Here is a 15,925-nt window from a genome sequence, read left to right as displayed (position 1 = left end):
GCCGCAATACCCACGCAGCCATTAAAATAATCGACCAACATCACAGATGCTAGTAACGTGTTGAACACAAATGAGAATCGATTTCATGAGAACCGAACGGATGTGTAAAGAAAACAATGGTCTTTCATAGATTGAATGATTGGTATTTACCCTTGCACATAGCAAATACATCAGGAGAGGCCATTGACACATGTGGCAACCGGCTAATCAGGGAAGGATACTTAGGCAACATGTGTGGTTATAAATCACAGCAAGTAGGCCAAGCTTAGAAGTACACAGACCAGTTAACGTTGTCCTACAAGGTGCCCATATACACCTCCAGTATCATCACGAATATATGAACAATCACTTCATAAAATAAAGGATCCCCAACTAACCACGTTGGGGTCGATTTCAGATGTCAAAACCAAAAGCCTCAGGATATCACAGGTTAAAAATCAACCACACACCAATCAGCCTTAAATAGCTGAACCAAGCCATAGTTACACCAAATGATTTAACAGCCCAATAAAACCTCACTTTCCACCAAGAACCACAAGCTATTGCCAAGCAACATTACCTACATCATTTTCTGTAATAATAACATCAAAACTATATAGAAAGCATACATAGTTCTTAAGGCAAGTATCCATGTGCGAGATCTGAGGGTTAGCCACACCACCTCTATACAAGGCCAATCAACAGGCGTCTTCATGATACCATGGAGGCAGGCAATAGCTGCCCACCCTTACTCGGATGGCAGCATATATTCACATTGTACCACTACAAGCCCCATTTGCCTTCTACACAGGTGAAGGGATGTGGGTGTAGCATCGACACCCTTTCTCTTAATGCACAAGTGACGACCTGTTGTTGTCAAGCCCATTGCAAAATTGCCACGGTAAGTAAGGAGAGATACATCTCAGTCCTTGTGCTCCTTAGCAACGGTGTCCAGCGATAGCCACAGCCAATCTTGTACAAGCCTGACCCAATAAACATCCAATGTGTCAAAATATGCTTGTCCTCTTTGCTTGCAACCGATGTCTAGCACCAAACACTTCTGCGTAATACTGTAGCAAGGCATAACCAAGATGCCACAGGCCAAGGGGATGTGATTCATGAAACTTCCAAAACTTAATGCGGCTTCAGCCTTATGTGACAAGCTTTCTTGATCACTGCGGTGGAGGCTGAAGAGACTGAGGTTGAGTGTTATAGTGAGCATATGACTGAGAGTACATAGGATTCATCATGCTCTGCAAACCATTATGTTAGCTCCAGTTACAACAAATTTTCATCAAGTTAAAGAAAACATTAAACACATGAAAATAGATAGATAAACCACCTGTGACTGAAGATGGCCAGGAGCACCCAGTCCATAATGCATCTGAGAAGATTCATCTTGTGATTGGTCGTTGTATCCCGCTTGCGTAAACATTCCATGTGAACCATGGGCCATGTGATCCTGGATCATACAAAACAGGCTTAGCGCAGAGAGGATTAACATGTGCAGGGAAAGGAGTCAAGAGAAAATTTTAGATGCAATGTACTGGTTACCAAAAGCAAACCACAGACCTGAGATACAATGTCATTTGTTGCACCCATATGGGGGTATCCTGGATGTGCATTTTGGTTCAAATAATTCCCAGGATATCCAGATTGGGGCCCTTGTGTATATTCAACAGCATAACCTCCTTGAGAAGCCTGTGTATGACAGTTATTTTATTTTTAGAAGTCCCTTCCCAAACTAATAATGAACTACTACTCCATCCAGAAATGTAAGCAGTATTTTCCTTGGTTAAGAAAAGGCTTTGACTAACAATTACTCAAGTAATATTTTGCCTACATGATACGAAATCATAACCACAGATAAGTACTCTAATTTATATACTACTGCCAATTATTCCATGTCATGTACTCCCTCCGTCCGTAAAAGCTTGTCCCAAGCTTGTCTCTCAAATGGATGTATCTAGCACCAAGTTGGTCAAGCCCTTGTCTTAACTAAACAAAATATGCCTTATATATTTGGGAGGGTGGAGTAATACTGTTTACAAAATACAACGCTAGGTCTGTTTATACAATTACAGAGCTATCTGAAAATAATATTGATCCAAAAACAGCAGAAAAGTGAGCAGACAAATGGGATTACCTGAGTAGAAAAATCTGCAATGTTGTATGCTACGTGAGATCCTTGGCTCTTGAAATCATCTCCAAAGAAGTCCTAGCAGCCAACAAAAGAAAACTCAGTCAAAGGGGAGAACGGTAAGATAGTGGTGCACGCACCTTTTATTGTTTGTACCTGAGACATCCCACCAACAGGAAACCCATCACGGATTGTTTGACTTAGACCTTGGACAGGCATCTATTTCAGAAATGAAAATGTTAATGTAGAAGTACTGTTACTTTGTGCAACAGTATAAAGAAAAAATGAACAAACCTGTGCCATCAGTCCAGATTGGGACATCAGGCCTCCACCAGAAGGCTGACTGCTCGGATCACCAGCGAAGTTATAAGTTGGCCCCACACTTCCCATAGCTTGCTGAGAGTTCTGCTGATGGGCAGCAAGGTGACCACCAATAGGGCCACCGGTATTTGCACGAGGAGCACCAAAGTTCCTATTAACAGGTTGAGGCACCGCCGGAACAGCTCCAATGGGTCCATGCAGGGATCCCCGGGTTGGAATTGCGTAGGGTTGAGAATGTGGAGACCCAGGAAATGGAGGATAAGGCATGCGAGCTAAAGGATAGCCTGATGGGTGCACACCAGGTTTGTGAGCCCCATTTGGTGGCCCAAATGGAACAAATGGGTATCCTGATTTGGTGAAAAGAAGGATGTATTAAGGGTGATAATAAAGAACCATTGTCAACAAAAATGGAAATGCAGGTCATTAAATTATAACTGCACAGACCTTTTCCCCTACCACTTCTCTTATCTCCTGAGCCTACAGTGCCAAAGGCAGATCCCTGCATAACACCTTGACCACCACCCAGGAACAGTCTCCGATCATTGTAGATCTACTCATAAAAATAAAAGTGAGAAACTAGTAAAAGGAAAATAACAAAGAGAATGCTTTTCCAATAGGTATCTGGAAGAGGCACACGTATTCACCTTTTTTGGTTTTTGAAATTGCACCATACTCTGCTTCAAATTGTTCAAAGGTCCTTCTACCAAGCACTCATGCTCCTAAACACATAGAAGTTATAAATTATAAATAAAATAATTCAAACCACAATAGTTAGTAACCCGTAGTGTAGCTTGACTGGATATACAGGAGGGGCCAACATTACGTAATGTACAGATTTATATGTATAAAAGTTACTCCCTCCGTAAAGAAATGTAAGAGCGTAGTAGTGATCCAAACGCTCTTATATTTATTTACAGAGGGAGCACAAGTTTGACCACATATTTGACTAGCAAAATGTTAATGCATGTCACCAAAAATTATGTTGTTGGAATCGTATGAATGTAGATTCCAATTATATATATTTTGCTACGTATAACTTATATTTTACTCCCTCTGTAAACTAATATAAGAGCGTTTAGATCACTAGATCACTAAAGTAGTGATCTAAACACTCTTATATTAGTTTACGGAGGGAGAATTAGTTAAAATCATGGTCAAAATATGACCCGAAATACAAGGGGGGCTAGTAAACCAGGACAGAGGCAGTAGTAATTCTTAATTTGAGAATTACGATAACATGAATTCTGATTTGTCCTCACATAGCTCCGCCACTGTTAGTAATGCTCCTCGTTTTACTTGTAGCCAGATTATGCACATTACATTTCCTTTGATATTTATCTTCCAGCACAAATTCATATCACAGAAACTACTATGCCACACACAGGCACACAATACACCCCCTAGGAATTTTAATATAAAACTAGTAAATGCGCACATGCAACACACGTTAATATTTAGGCAATATATTGATTGCACGCGTTGCACATTAATATTTAGGATATATATTAATTGCACGCGGATATTAGGTACACTATTATTTGTGTGTTAATTCTGTGATTAGTGCAATATTTGGTATGATATTAATTGCACGTTGAATGCTCGCCATTGGAGCAGTCTAGATCGTTGGATTGACTTAGTTTGATGGCCGAGATCAGTTGGATCTGCCCCTTTGGATCTTTTTATATTGGTATAGATATAGATGAAAGATAACCCAACCAAACTACAAAGTTTATAGAGTTTTGATGTGTAAAAGTCTCACCAAAAGGGCAGCAACAAACTAATAAAATACTAATCATTTGCAGCTTAAAGTAAGCATTGGTATGTATCAAGGGAAAGGTGTACCTTGTAATGTGTCAACAAACTATTCCAAAGAGGCTGCTTGCTTAGAACTTTAGGATTCCCAAGAACGACTATACCATACCTAGCACGAGTTAATGCAACATTTAACCTGCGTGGATCATTAAGAAAGCCGATACCCTGAAAAAAAAGGTCAAAAGCAGTATGCATCGTCAGCTAAACGATTCGATGTGCAACAGTTGCTCGTCAAGCACTAACAGCCAAGAAACACAACAATAATTAACAAAGAATCATGGCTCAGTTTATATCAAAAATGTAATATATGAAGAAACATAAATGCATAGATGTTTTACAATTGATATGGCCAGATAACAATTAAATAATCCAGCACTAAAAACATATTGTATCACACACAAAATATCTATGGCGATAAACTCCAGATTGCATGTACCAATCTACAAATTGATATGACCAGATAACAATTAAATAATCCAGCACTAAAAACATTTTGTATCACACAAAATATCTATAGCGATAAACTCTAGATTGCATGTACCATATGCTGTGCATATAAATATAAATTACTACTGTATAATGCAAGAAACACACAGCCAACGAAATGATGGGGCCAATATGATAAAAAAAACACCTGGTGTTCATTGCTTCTAACACAAGACAGAATAATGTAATCTTTCTCTCTTCCCTGGAAGGAGTCGACACTTGCCACCTGAAAAACATTATGCATATTATAGCACAAATATTTCTGGAAAGGTAAGGTTAATTCCGTTTGCTAAAGACAAAGCTTTGACCAACAACTAAGGCCCAGTTCTTTTCACTCGATTCTGGACAATCTGGGTCTGAATAATCAAAAGCTTGAAAGAACTCGATTTGATTGTCTAAAATCATCTGAGAATCGCTAGAATCGGTAGTGCAATCCAAAATCGTATGGAGACCTCAATTATGAGTGCTCGCACAAAACAAAACGGTTCGATTTAAGATAGTACCCCTGTTTGAGAGGCAAATTACAAGAGAACTGCCACTGGTGGCCAGCCGCGCCCAGGAAAACGAGTCGCACTCGCACGACCTCGTCCCTCTCCTTCGCTCAATCCCCCACCTCCCCGCTCGTGATAGGGTTACAGGGCCGCTGACACCGCACCGCCCGACAGCCCGCCCTCTACTCACCTCCAGGCCCACAGCCGCTGCTCCACCCGACGCCACCTCCGCCCGACGCTGCCACGCTGGAGTTCGGTCGGGCCGTCGCCTCAAGTGAGTTCTCTCCTCTTTGTCTTCTCTCCTCTCTGTCTTATCTCCTCTCTGTCTTCTCTGTTCCTAGTTCGCACAGAAATTGATGGATGGGTGGCTGGAGGAAATGGATGGATGGACCAGTGAACGGATGTGTTCGTCTCTATAGAATTTGTCATGCCGTTCAATCTCTGTACATAGAAAAAACAATAGATCGATAGATGGATGTATTTGTCTGTACAGAGAACGATCAATCGATAGATGGATCGTTTGTGCAACCCCCATTGCCATTTACAGGCGCCAACGCACTAGATGGTACCATGGCCGCAACACGTGAGGCTATTGCTATCAGTCTTGTACCATGAAATTAGTCAATCTATTTGTAGTGGAACTTCTTTTGTAGCAAAGGAAACGTGGAAACCTTCTTTATTGTAATATTTATCAATCTAAGATATTCATAAATCTTATTCATGCTCATATTTGATGATAAATTGTTTGAAACTTCTATGTTTAGCAATTCAACACAAAGTTCCTGTTCGCACTAGACATTTCAACATACAACTCGTTCCACAATCTCAAACCACAATCTCAGGAAAGAACTCAGCGGCCGATTCTGGGGGAAATTTCGCAAAAGCTGATTCTGGAGAATCAAAAGCTAAAACGAACTGGGCCTAATAATCTATTAATATTTGATTTGTGAGACAAAACATCATGAACATAAAAGTACTTTAAAATTGAAATATATTAACATTTCATCTGAGGCCATGCATATTATATATCAATATTACCAACCGATGACTGAAGCCTCATCTTAACAAAACAAAATACACCTTTTATTTCCGAGTATAGTTTACAGTTTTATGGTTTACCTCAATTTCCTTGTAAAGCTGTTGGCGAAGAGAGCCATTCCTTGACATATAATTTACTATATACGCCCTCTGCCCTTCATAAGGTGTGATAACTCCGATCTGCATATTAAAGATCCATGAGGTACAAATCCAGTTTCAAAATAATTAGTGATGTCTTCTCATACAGAAGGGGCTAGTGCAGAACTTCTAAATGACCATAAGAATAAAGTTCAGGAGATTCATGGAGCCTGACTCTATCCATTGATGTCTGTTAGATCTTGTATTGGAATATGTGCCGTTCATAGTTTTCTTATTTTTATGTGTAATCTGTTATGGTTATCCTTTGTCATGCAGGAAAAATTACAAGCATGTATACACAAATTGGGCCCAGCAAAATGCATGGGCATATACATGTCAGGTACTGCATGTCTGGGAAGCTATAGCTAGGAGCCTAAGATCCACTCTGGAATCAAGGAAACAAACAACAAAAGGAAATAGGCTGCTTTCTTTTCCACTGGTTTTTGCTCTTCTACTCCAACTCAACCTGACACTCATCTAAATCCACTGGGCCAGCGATAGCAGATTTCATAGGCTGCCACCAAAAAATCATATCCATACTAGCTGGTTGCGTTACACCCTGTTTTCCCCTTCTATCAAGCACTCTAATGTTCTAATTTCTAAGATCCAGGTCTGCTTCTCAATGACAACACTGGAAGATGCATGAACGACTTGGAAGGGAGATAGCAGCAGCAGCTTGTCAAGTTCGTCCCATTTGAAAACAACGAGCAAGGGTGCTAGCATTATGGCAGGAGGCATGTCAACCGAAGCACGGTGCAGGTCCAGGAATTAGAGAAAATTGTACCGCATGCTATGCCATACTCCTTAACAGGTTAATTCCCTGCGAACCTCACACATTGGCACATGTCCCGGTGCCATCAGCTTTGAAATCGACACCATCCATGAGTGGAGCAGTGTCTCCCTGGTTTTGAAAGAACATCCTTATGATAGTAATCATTTTTACTCAGTACATACCTGGCTTGGCACAACACCACTTCTTAAGAATGTAGTTACAATTTTCTCTACATTTGCAGCTTCAGTCCTATTGAGGTAAGATGTCCCACTAGCACTTATCTCTTCTACTCCCATCTATAGAAAATCAGTTCAAATCAGTATATATAGACCTTTTCCATAAATAGAAATGCAATCAATTTTCCAAAAAAGTACCTGCACATAGAAGAACATCGGTCGATTTGGAACAGGCCAAGGAAAGTCAATTCCAGATGACTGTCTCTCATTTACGGTTACCCCATTTTGCAGTGTGCCTTCATAAAAACAGTTGGATGGAAATTCTGAAAGACAAGGGTGCATTCTATATTGGACCTGTAAAATCAGGGTTATCAAGTTAATAGTACTAGCTTTAAACTGACATAAGTATAGTTTTAAACGAAATATTTCAGCTTTTGACTGCAAAGTTGTAATAATTGTATTAGCTTTCAACTGAAATAAGTCCACTATCTCGAGAACAAATTATTGTCAAAGAATAGTAACAGTTAATCATTGCAATATCATGATTTAAAACTCAGATATCGCTCGGTTGATTTATTAGCTTATATCATGCGGCGAAATAGGTACAGTTGTACAGACTTCTGTTCATCATAGAACTTATTTCTACTCAATTTGATGTCCAAAATAACAGAAGGGGTGGTAGGAAAAATCTGTGTGAAGTTCAAGGAAATAAGGATGAATACGTCAACACTGATGACTTCCGCATTAAGATAGGACTGCATCAGGGGTCAGCTTTGATGATGGATGAGATCACAAGGGATATACAAGGAGATATCCCATGGTGTATGCTCTTTGCGGATGATGTGGTGCTAGTTGACGATAGTCGGACGGGGGTAAATAGGAAGTTAGAGTTATGGAGACAAACCTTGGAATCGAAAGGGTTTAGGCTTAGTAGAACTAAAACCGAGTACATGATGTGTGGTTTCAGTACTACTAGGTATGAAGAGGAGGAGGCTAGCCTTGATGGGCAGGTGGTGCCTCAGAAGGACACCTTTCGATATTTGGGGTCAATGCTGCAGGAGGATGGGGGTATTGATGAAGATGTGAACCATCGAATCAAAGCCGGATGGATGAAGTGGCGCCAAGCTTCTGGCATTCTCTGTGATAAGAGAGTGCCACAAAAGCTAAAAGGCAAGTTCTACAGGACAGCGGTTCAACCATCAATGTTGTATATGGCGCTGAGTGTTGGCCGACTAAAAGGCGACATCTTCAACAGTTAGGTGTGGCGGAGATGCGTATGTTGAGATGGATGTGTGGCCACGCGAGGAAGGATCGAGTCTAGAATGATGATATACAAGATAGAGTTGGGGTAGCGCCAATTGAAGAGAAGCTTGTCCAACATCATTTGAGATGGTTTGGGCATATTCAACGCAGGCCTCCAGAAGCCCTTCCCTACATTTCTGCAAGAAGCTGCTTCCAGGACTTGAACACGTGACCTCATGTCAGAATTGGGGTAGCGCCAATTGAAGAGAAGCTTGTCCAACATCGTTTGAGATGGTTTGGGCATATTCAACGCAGGCCTCCAGAAGCCCTTCCCTACATTTCTGCAAGAAGCTGCTTCCAGGACTTGAACACGTGACCTGATGTCAGAAGGCTAAAAGAGTAAAAAATATCTTTAGAAAAGAAACATACCGTGAGAAGTACCAACATAGTTATAATATTATTAATCTGATAACTTGCACAGTTCTGATACTCAATCTAGAATGAACTGGCGAGTTACGGAAAGCGTAGTGGTAACAACATGATGATACTACTAGACACGAAAAGGCAACCATTACCTGTAGCCTGAATGGCTTGACTCCAAGGATAACAAGGCGCTCAAAGAGAGATTGTGCTAATCCTGCTCGTGCTGCCTTTTTGCACATGATGACTGGACCCAGTTGGCAATGATCTCCAACAAGAACAACCTGAATAGCTCAAAAGCATAAATAAATATAATCAAGTTAACCTAAATGAGATCATGATTACATCTTCACCTGCTTAACACCAAGAACCAATGGAATAAGACATTCTGGCTCTGTCGCCTGTGTAGACTCATCGATAAGAACCTGTCAATAACAATTTCCATTGCTTCAGGATACAATATAGAAATAATATGAACACTGCTAACCTAAAGACTAGAGGGTAGAAATCATTACCTGGCGAAAACGGAAGTTTGACAAACGAGGGTCTCCAGCACCAACACAGGTGCAGCAAATCACATCAGCACTTTGTAATATCTCTCTTTCAGTGGCTCGTTTTAGTGCCTTGTACTTTTTCTCATCACTGCTCGACAATTCTCCTGTCGAAATATAACACAGCACATCAGTTCCCAGCCAACCAATTGAGTCATACCGAGTCTCTTCAAAGAAAATGTTCAATGAAAGCATCACGCTTGGTGAGAGACTGAGTGGATAAAACACCTTGCTCGTCTTTTAGTTGCTGTAGCTTATGCATTTCGCTCTTCTCGGAATTATCGAGATGTCGAACCTGCATGATTGCAAAAACCCATGATTAGCGTTCACACAAAAATGGTTATTTTGGATGCAAGAGACTAGATAGGAGTCAAAAGTGTACCTGATAATGAAGTGTAAGATGCTCAACAGGTGAAGAAACTGCTTCTCTAGATTTCGCACAAAGTCGAACAACCTGCAGTAAGTAGAGTATTCAACTAAGGTTACTCGTTGAAAGGATAAACCACAAATAAAGACTATTTAATTGCAGTGTGTAGTTCATTACGAAAAAACAAATATCTCGTCAATTCTTGCAATCAGTTGAAGCATATGAGAGCTAACTAAACAGTAACAGTTGCAGTACACGGCAGATGCCATGCTCAATTGATCGCTGACGAGTTGAAAAGGTACAGTTGGAAAACGGTAGATAATCAACATAAACAGTAAATTCATCATTCACCTTGAGACCTGTTGAGCTTATCTTCTCTGCCAACTGATCAACAGCAACATTACTTGGTGCACATACAAGGACCTAAGATTTCAAACCAGAGAGAAGGGGTCAAACAATACTTCCAAGCTATAACAACACATCCAAGTGTCCACCATGCAGTTCTATACCTGCCCTTGGCCTTGTTTTGCCATGTGGTACACAATTGCAGCTGATGTAACAGTTTTCCCAGTGCCAGGTGGACCTTGAATCAAACTAACGGGCTTCTGGAGAACACTTTTAACTGCCAAGACCTGAATACATACAGCACCAGATCAACAACAGAACAAATATAAGTTTAAATCATTTGACCATTATTGTGTGTGTAATATGAAAGTGAGATATTATAAAGAATTGTTGTGGAACAGTTTTTTATAAAAAATCTATATACTTGACCAATCAAAATAGTTTTCTATTACTTAGTGGTCAAGATAGAAAAGTTTGTTCGCACACTTTCTTAGAACAGCTTCTACTTTGGGACAGAGGAAGACCATAACGACCCCACTGACACATCCTAGAACAAGAAGACAGCGTACAAATCTTAACCATAGAAGTGTGTTGATAAAGGATGCACTAATTAGAAGTAGCCTGAGAGGTCACATATTGCTCAACTAAAAATTACTTGGTATGAACACACTAATACATCATGGTACCTGGGAAGCATTTAATTCTGGAAGTCCTGGCGCACCAAAGCGTCTTGGTAGTGTATTGCGTATTATCTGATGCTCAACTTCATGGCCCAAAAGGTGATGATATATGTACCTGTGTTGAGTGAACACCAAAAGTTGAGAATTCACTGAAGGTGACGATCATATGACTAAGACATGCTTTATGAAGAATCTAATTAATTGAAGTTCTAGGTTTGCCCGAAGTCAAACTTCTTTAAGTTTGACCAAGCCTATAGGAAAATGTGGTAGGACAAAACTAGTGTTGTAGCTATATATAGTATAAAGAAAGAATCTGATAAATCTAATTTAGTGTTGTAGATATTGATACTTTTTTCTCTAGACTTGATCAAGCTTAAATAAGCTTGACTTAGGACAAAACTAGAACTCAATTACTTTGGAATGGAAGGAGTATGCCGCAAATTATTGTGAATAAACAAAGAATACAAATACACAGCTTACAGAAGAAAACATTCTGAAGACTAAATCCCCTCCCTTCAACCACATATCCCAATAAGAAGAGGTAAGTAGTAAGTATTAATTAAACGAAGAATCAATGGATTCATAATTACCTCATACTTGTACTCTTTTACAATGTTGGTTAAATGAGGGATCAAATGTGTTGACTTTATTTTCCGGAAGGTGGGAGCCTTAAGGATTAGAAATATGGCTATTGCTTTATAATACCTATTTTGCATTAACAGCAACTCCCTAATAATTATGAAATAACTTCGAGAGCAACTGAAGTACTTGTGGGTTTCATATTGCTGCCCCTTCAACTCATAATCACAACAGAAAACAGACACAAATAAGCATGCCTGCGCGCCCAAGACGCAAAAATATATTAGCAATCCATAGAACTTACCCACTGACACTTGTCTCATCTACAGCAAAAGTCTTCATTGCCCCTTGCATCCTATCAAAGCTAGTACTCTTCCAAACAAAATCCACACTAAATCCATGGTTCAGTTCAACAGGCACTCCCTGAAATCCAGAAAGGTTGAGGGTGGGAACTATACAATAGTGAGGGTATGTTTTAAGGAAACAAGAATAAACTGGTTCCTTATACCTGACTAGCACGAAGCTCAAGTGCTACCTCCTCTTGTGCAGTGAGTTTAATCTGTAGGGAGAATGTGCTTAGCATGAGTGCCAGCATAGAAGCGACACACTAAGGTTACCATACAGCTAACAATCAGCATTTTTAGTACACATACCACGTGCCCCACAGATTGCCATGCAGGGTGTGAAGTACCACCAGAATATCTCAGCCGTAGCTCATCTCCAGGAACAAGTCTCAATTCATTATCTTCCTATAAAATGAGAAATTGATTACCTAAGATTAACTGGTATTGTGAGGTAAACAAGTGCAGTAAAAATTTGACACTCAGAAGAAGAAAAAACTATGATAAGATGATCATAGAGACCACATATTCACATATCATATGTATTTTAGTTCCCAAACTAACCTTTGGAAAGACAAAATAGGCAACGCGCTTCTTGTTCAGTCCAATGTCCCACCTCACAGTTACACTGTCCTTGCTCTGTGACTCTTTCATCATCTACAACAAAACAACAAGAGGAAACAAATAAAATAAATCAATTCCCTCAGCAATGTGTGGCAGGGTTCCTCTCAATCCCAAATAAAAAACAAGCACATTAAAAAATATTGTCAAAATACAATACCTTGTCGTAATCAGCCTCAAGCTTTATCAGTGGAGCAAAAACATTTTGATACTGGCACAAACAATAAAGGCATTCTAGTTACAGTGCTAGTTAACACAAGAAGATTTAACATATAACTGAACACACTATGATAGCTGAAATAAGTTCAAGGAACAAATGCCCGAAGACAATTTCAAAACCTGGTAAGCATCTTCATACTTCAAAACCACCGGCTGGGGTTCATCATCTACTCCAGGTTTTTCAAGATCTTCAAGGGAGGCATCAGGATTTGTTTTCCAGAGCTCTTCCACTTTGTTAATTTGCTGGGCACTAATTTGGCGTGCTCTCAACTGCTCCTGTTCTGAAGGAACCTGGAAGACATAAAATTGTTCACTGTTCAGTTATCAAGAAGAGAAAATAAGGGTATTTAAACGTGCACCCACCACGAAACAACATAAAAAGGAGAGAAATATCTTACCTTGACAAGCCACGATAAGAAACACCTGTCATCAATAAGAGGTGTCCACTGACTGAGATCCCAATTCATATCCTTCAACGCATTAACATTCAAGCAGGGCTCTCTACACAGAAGAACAACAACATTCTCTGCCTTTGCTGAGATAAAACCAAGCAGAAATACATTCCGGCAACCACAATTGTAGCATTCAAGAATCGTTTCTCCCAGAGGGCTATCCTTGTGAAGGCAGACTTCCTTATGTTTTGCTCTGACCTGCGAAAAAAGAACCACATGCCTTCAGGTATAATTAATAATTGTAGTCAGTCAGCCAAAATGGCCAACAGTTTACTTAATAAATATAAATATAAGTAGAAGCAGGAATGGTCTTGCGAAAAGGAGTTGTCTGCCTATGACCGCCATATGTTGTTTACCCTGAAGATGTTTATTTAGTGGATGAAGCAAGGGTAATTGATACGATTAGCATAACTATGAACAAAACACAACTGAATCAGAGCTGCTTATGGTAATTAACTAATTATCCAGAGATATGACAGGAGAAAGATATAATAACATAAATAAGGAATAATGCATCAAACATGCTTGGTATCTTATGTGCTCTATACAGCCAAAAAGGTATATTTGAAGAGACCATAAGAAACAATGGCAGCTAAGCATAAAGGAAGATAGTGAAATTTCATGTCATTCTCAGAATCACTTGGTGGCAACTGATAGGTGTTGTGGCACAAGTTGTTAAGAAAACACAGTTCAGTCAGTATGCGCTTCCCCTGCTTATCAGATGTATAAATTGAAATTATAGTTGTTAAATAATATTTCGGGTATCCTAAAGACAATCTAAACAAAGTATAATGATATTATGAACCACTTGCAAAATAGAACTACACTGCTAGCATGATTGGGACAAATATTTAAGGGTGTGTCTAGCTCTCATCTAGATGAGACTTAACCAAGTCACACCTAACTCCTATACCACTTGATTTTGATGAAGATTCATGTGAGTTTATTATTTTTATTTTTTGTTTGATTACTCAAATGATCCGTAGGCGTTAGATGAGACTTTGTTATTTCTCATCAAGATGAGATTTAGCAAATCCGATTATTTAGCATAATATTCATATCATCTTATACAACGTAATAACAAAAGTGAACCCAATAAAGACTCCCGACCTAATTTGGCAAAGTCATGAAAAACATTAACAAAATACAACTATAAATGCTGTTAACTTACAGGCCGGGTCAGTTTTCTACACTAAAAGACTAACATGATGGGAAGGTAACTCACTTTAAACAAATTATCGAGGAGAAACTTCACATGTCCACATGCTACCAAAACTGCTGACACATTCACACCAAACTAATCAAACTAGCAAACTAGCCATAACAGAAGACACCGATGACCGGTCAAGTTCACATATATCGCCTACTCAGCAACTTCCGCCTTCTAATCAAGTAAGATTGCATATCCTGGCCTAGACTCTGTCTGGTATCAGTATCATCATCTTAGCACCATCAACCAATCCAACACTAAAAACGGTACCTAGCAAGATAATCTTTATGACCCAATGTAACTAATTTCTCAGTAATTTTGTACTTCACAGTCCACTAGCTTAGAATTCGAAACAACCAAATAAAGGGAAGGAGCCGCACCAGGTGGTTAACGATGTGGGAGCCAGAGGTGTTCCCTCGCGAGTTGCAAAACCACTTGCGGCAGGATGGCACGTTGCAGCGCGCAACACACGCAGGGTTGTGGATCCCGCAGTACCGGCAGGCATGCTCCACGAAGTCGCCCTTGCCATAATCGTACCCGTCATCCCCCGTTCCGGCGCCAGGAGGCTCCTCGAAACTGAGGGCCGCGACCCCCGCGGCGAGCCCGTCCGCCACCGCCGCCGCCGCCCTTGCCTTCGACGCCGACGACCGCGGCGACGGCGAGGACGAAGAGGCCGGCGGGGTCGAGTCCTGCGGCGCGAGATCGGCGTCCGGCAAAGCGTCGGGCGGCAGGGGCGGAGCCGGCCAGGAAGAAGAGGCTGAGGAGGTGACGGGGGCCGGGGGCGGCGGCGCGGATCGCGCGGGCTGGGAGAGCTCCGGGAAGTCGGGGTACTCGAAGTCGTCGCCCTGCGTGTTGAACTCCAGGAAGGTGTATGCGTCCCCGGCGGCGGAGGCGGAGGGGTCGGGCTGCGAGGCCGTCTCGTAGAGGTCGGCGGCCGCAGCCGAGGAAGGCGGCTGCGTCGCCATCAGCAGCTAGGGTTAGGGTTTTGCCGCGGGATGGGGAGGCAGGGAGGGAGACGAGGCGAATCGAGAGGGGAGCGAGGAGAGAGATGTTGAGGTAGTGGTGGGTTTCATTTGATTTTAACCGTCCGGGGTGGACTCTGATTTTGGGATCGCAGGGGTGCACGAGGGGATGGACGGAATTGAATAAGTATATACTGTAACAAAAAGCTTTATATGTTCCCGAACTCTGTCTCAAACTAGTGTAAAAAAGGCCTCCTTTGGTTTATAGGAATTTTGTAGGAATTTTATAGGATAGGATTTGCGCAAAAAAAAAAATTCCTTTGAAGCCCTTTGGTTTGTAGGAATGGATTCCTATTCCTATATAGGATAGAAATCAATCCTTCACGTTTTGAAGAAAAAAACATTAGCCTAGACTCAATGGAAAAAATCATATCCTATGCACCAAATGACATCTCTTTCTCTATAGAAATAGACATACATGTCATCTCACTTCCTATGATTTTTCTATTCCTATAAAATTCCTATCATATGAACCAAAGAAGGCCTTATATTTTAGGATGGAGGGAATACATAATAGTGCGCG

At 40.8% G+C, this 15,925-nt stretch overlaps 1 protein-coding gene across 1 annotated transcript; it reads right to left on the bottom strand.

The window, feature by feature from the left end:
- Positions 1-423: 423 nt before the first annotated feature.
- LBA1 (RNA helicase) lies at positions 424-15,491 on the bottom strand. Its single transcript, XM_048700222.2, has 29 exons — positions 14,761-15,491; positions 13,117-13,368; positions 12,839-13,009; positions 12,660-12,710; positions 12,443-12,535; positions 12,191-12,286; positions 12,046-12,096; positions 11,842-11,960; positions 10,965-11,073; positions 10,443-10,565; positions 10,285-10,356; positions 9,949-10,020; positions 9,795-9,861; positions 9,531-9,673; positions 9,369-9,440; positions 9,171-9,299; positions 7,552-7,707; positions 7,360-7,473; positions 6,349-6,447; positions 4,887-4,964; positions 4,283-4,417; positions 3,085-3,159; positions 2,885-2,990; positions 2,414-2,787; positions 2,276-2,338; positions 2,126-2,197; positions 1,552-1,680; positions 1,322-1,441; positions 424-1,232 (listed from the first exon to the last, which is right to left on the bottom strand). The coding sequence occupies exons 1-29, from the start codon at positions 15,343-15,345 to the stop codon at positions 1,152-1,154; spliced, it is 3,807 nt and encodes a 1,268-aa protein (XP_048556179.1). The 5' UTR covers positions 15,346-15,491; the 3' UTR covers positions 424-1,151.
- Positions 15,492-15,925: the final 434 nt, after the last annotated feature.

The sequence above is a fragment of the Triticum urartu genome, chromosome 2A (assembly GCF_056163025.1).
Source record: "Triticum urartu cultivar PI428250 chromosome 2A, HENAU_Tu73, whole genome shotgun sequence".
NCBI classification, from domain to species: Eukaryota; Viridiplantae; Streptophyta; class Magnoliopsida; order Poales; family Poaceae; genus Triticum; species Triticum urartu.
Note: the sequence above shows the minus strand (reverse complement) of the source record. Positions and strands in the feature narration are given on the sequence as shown.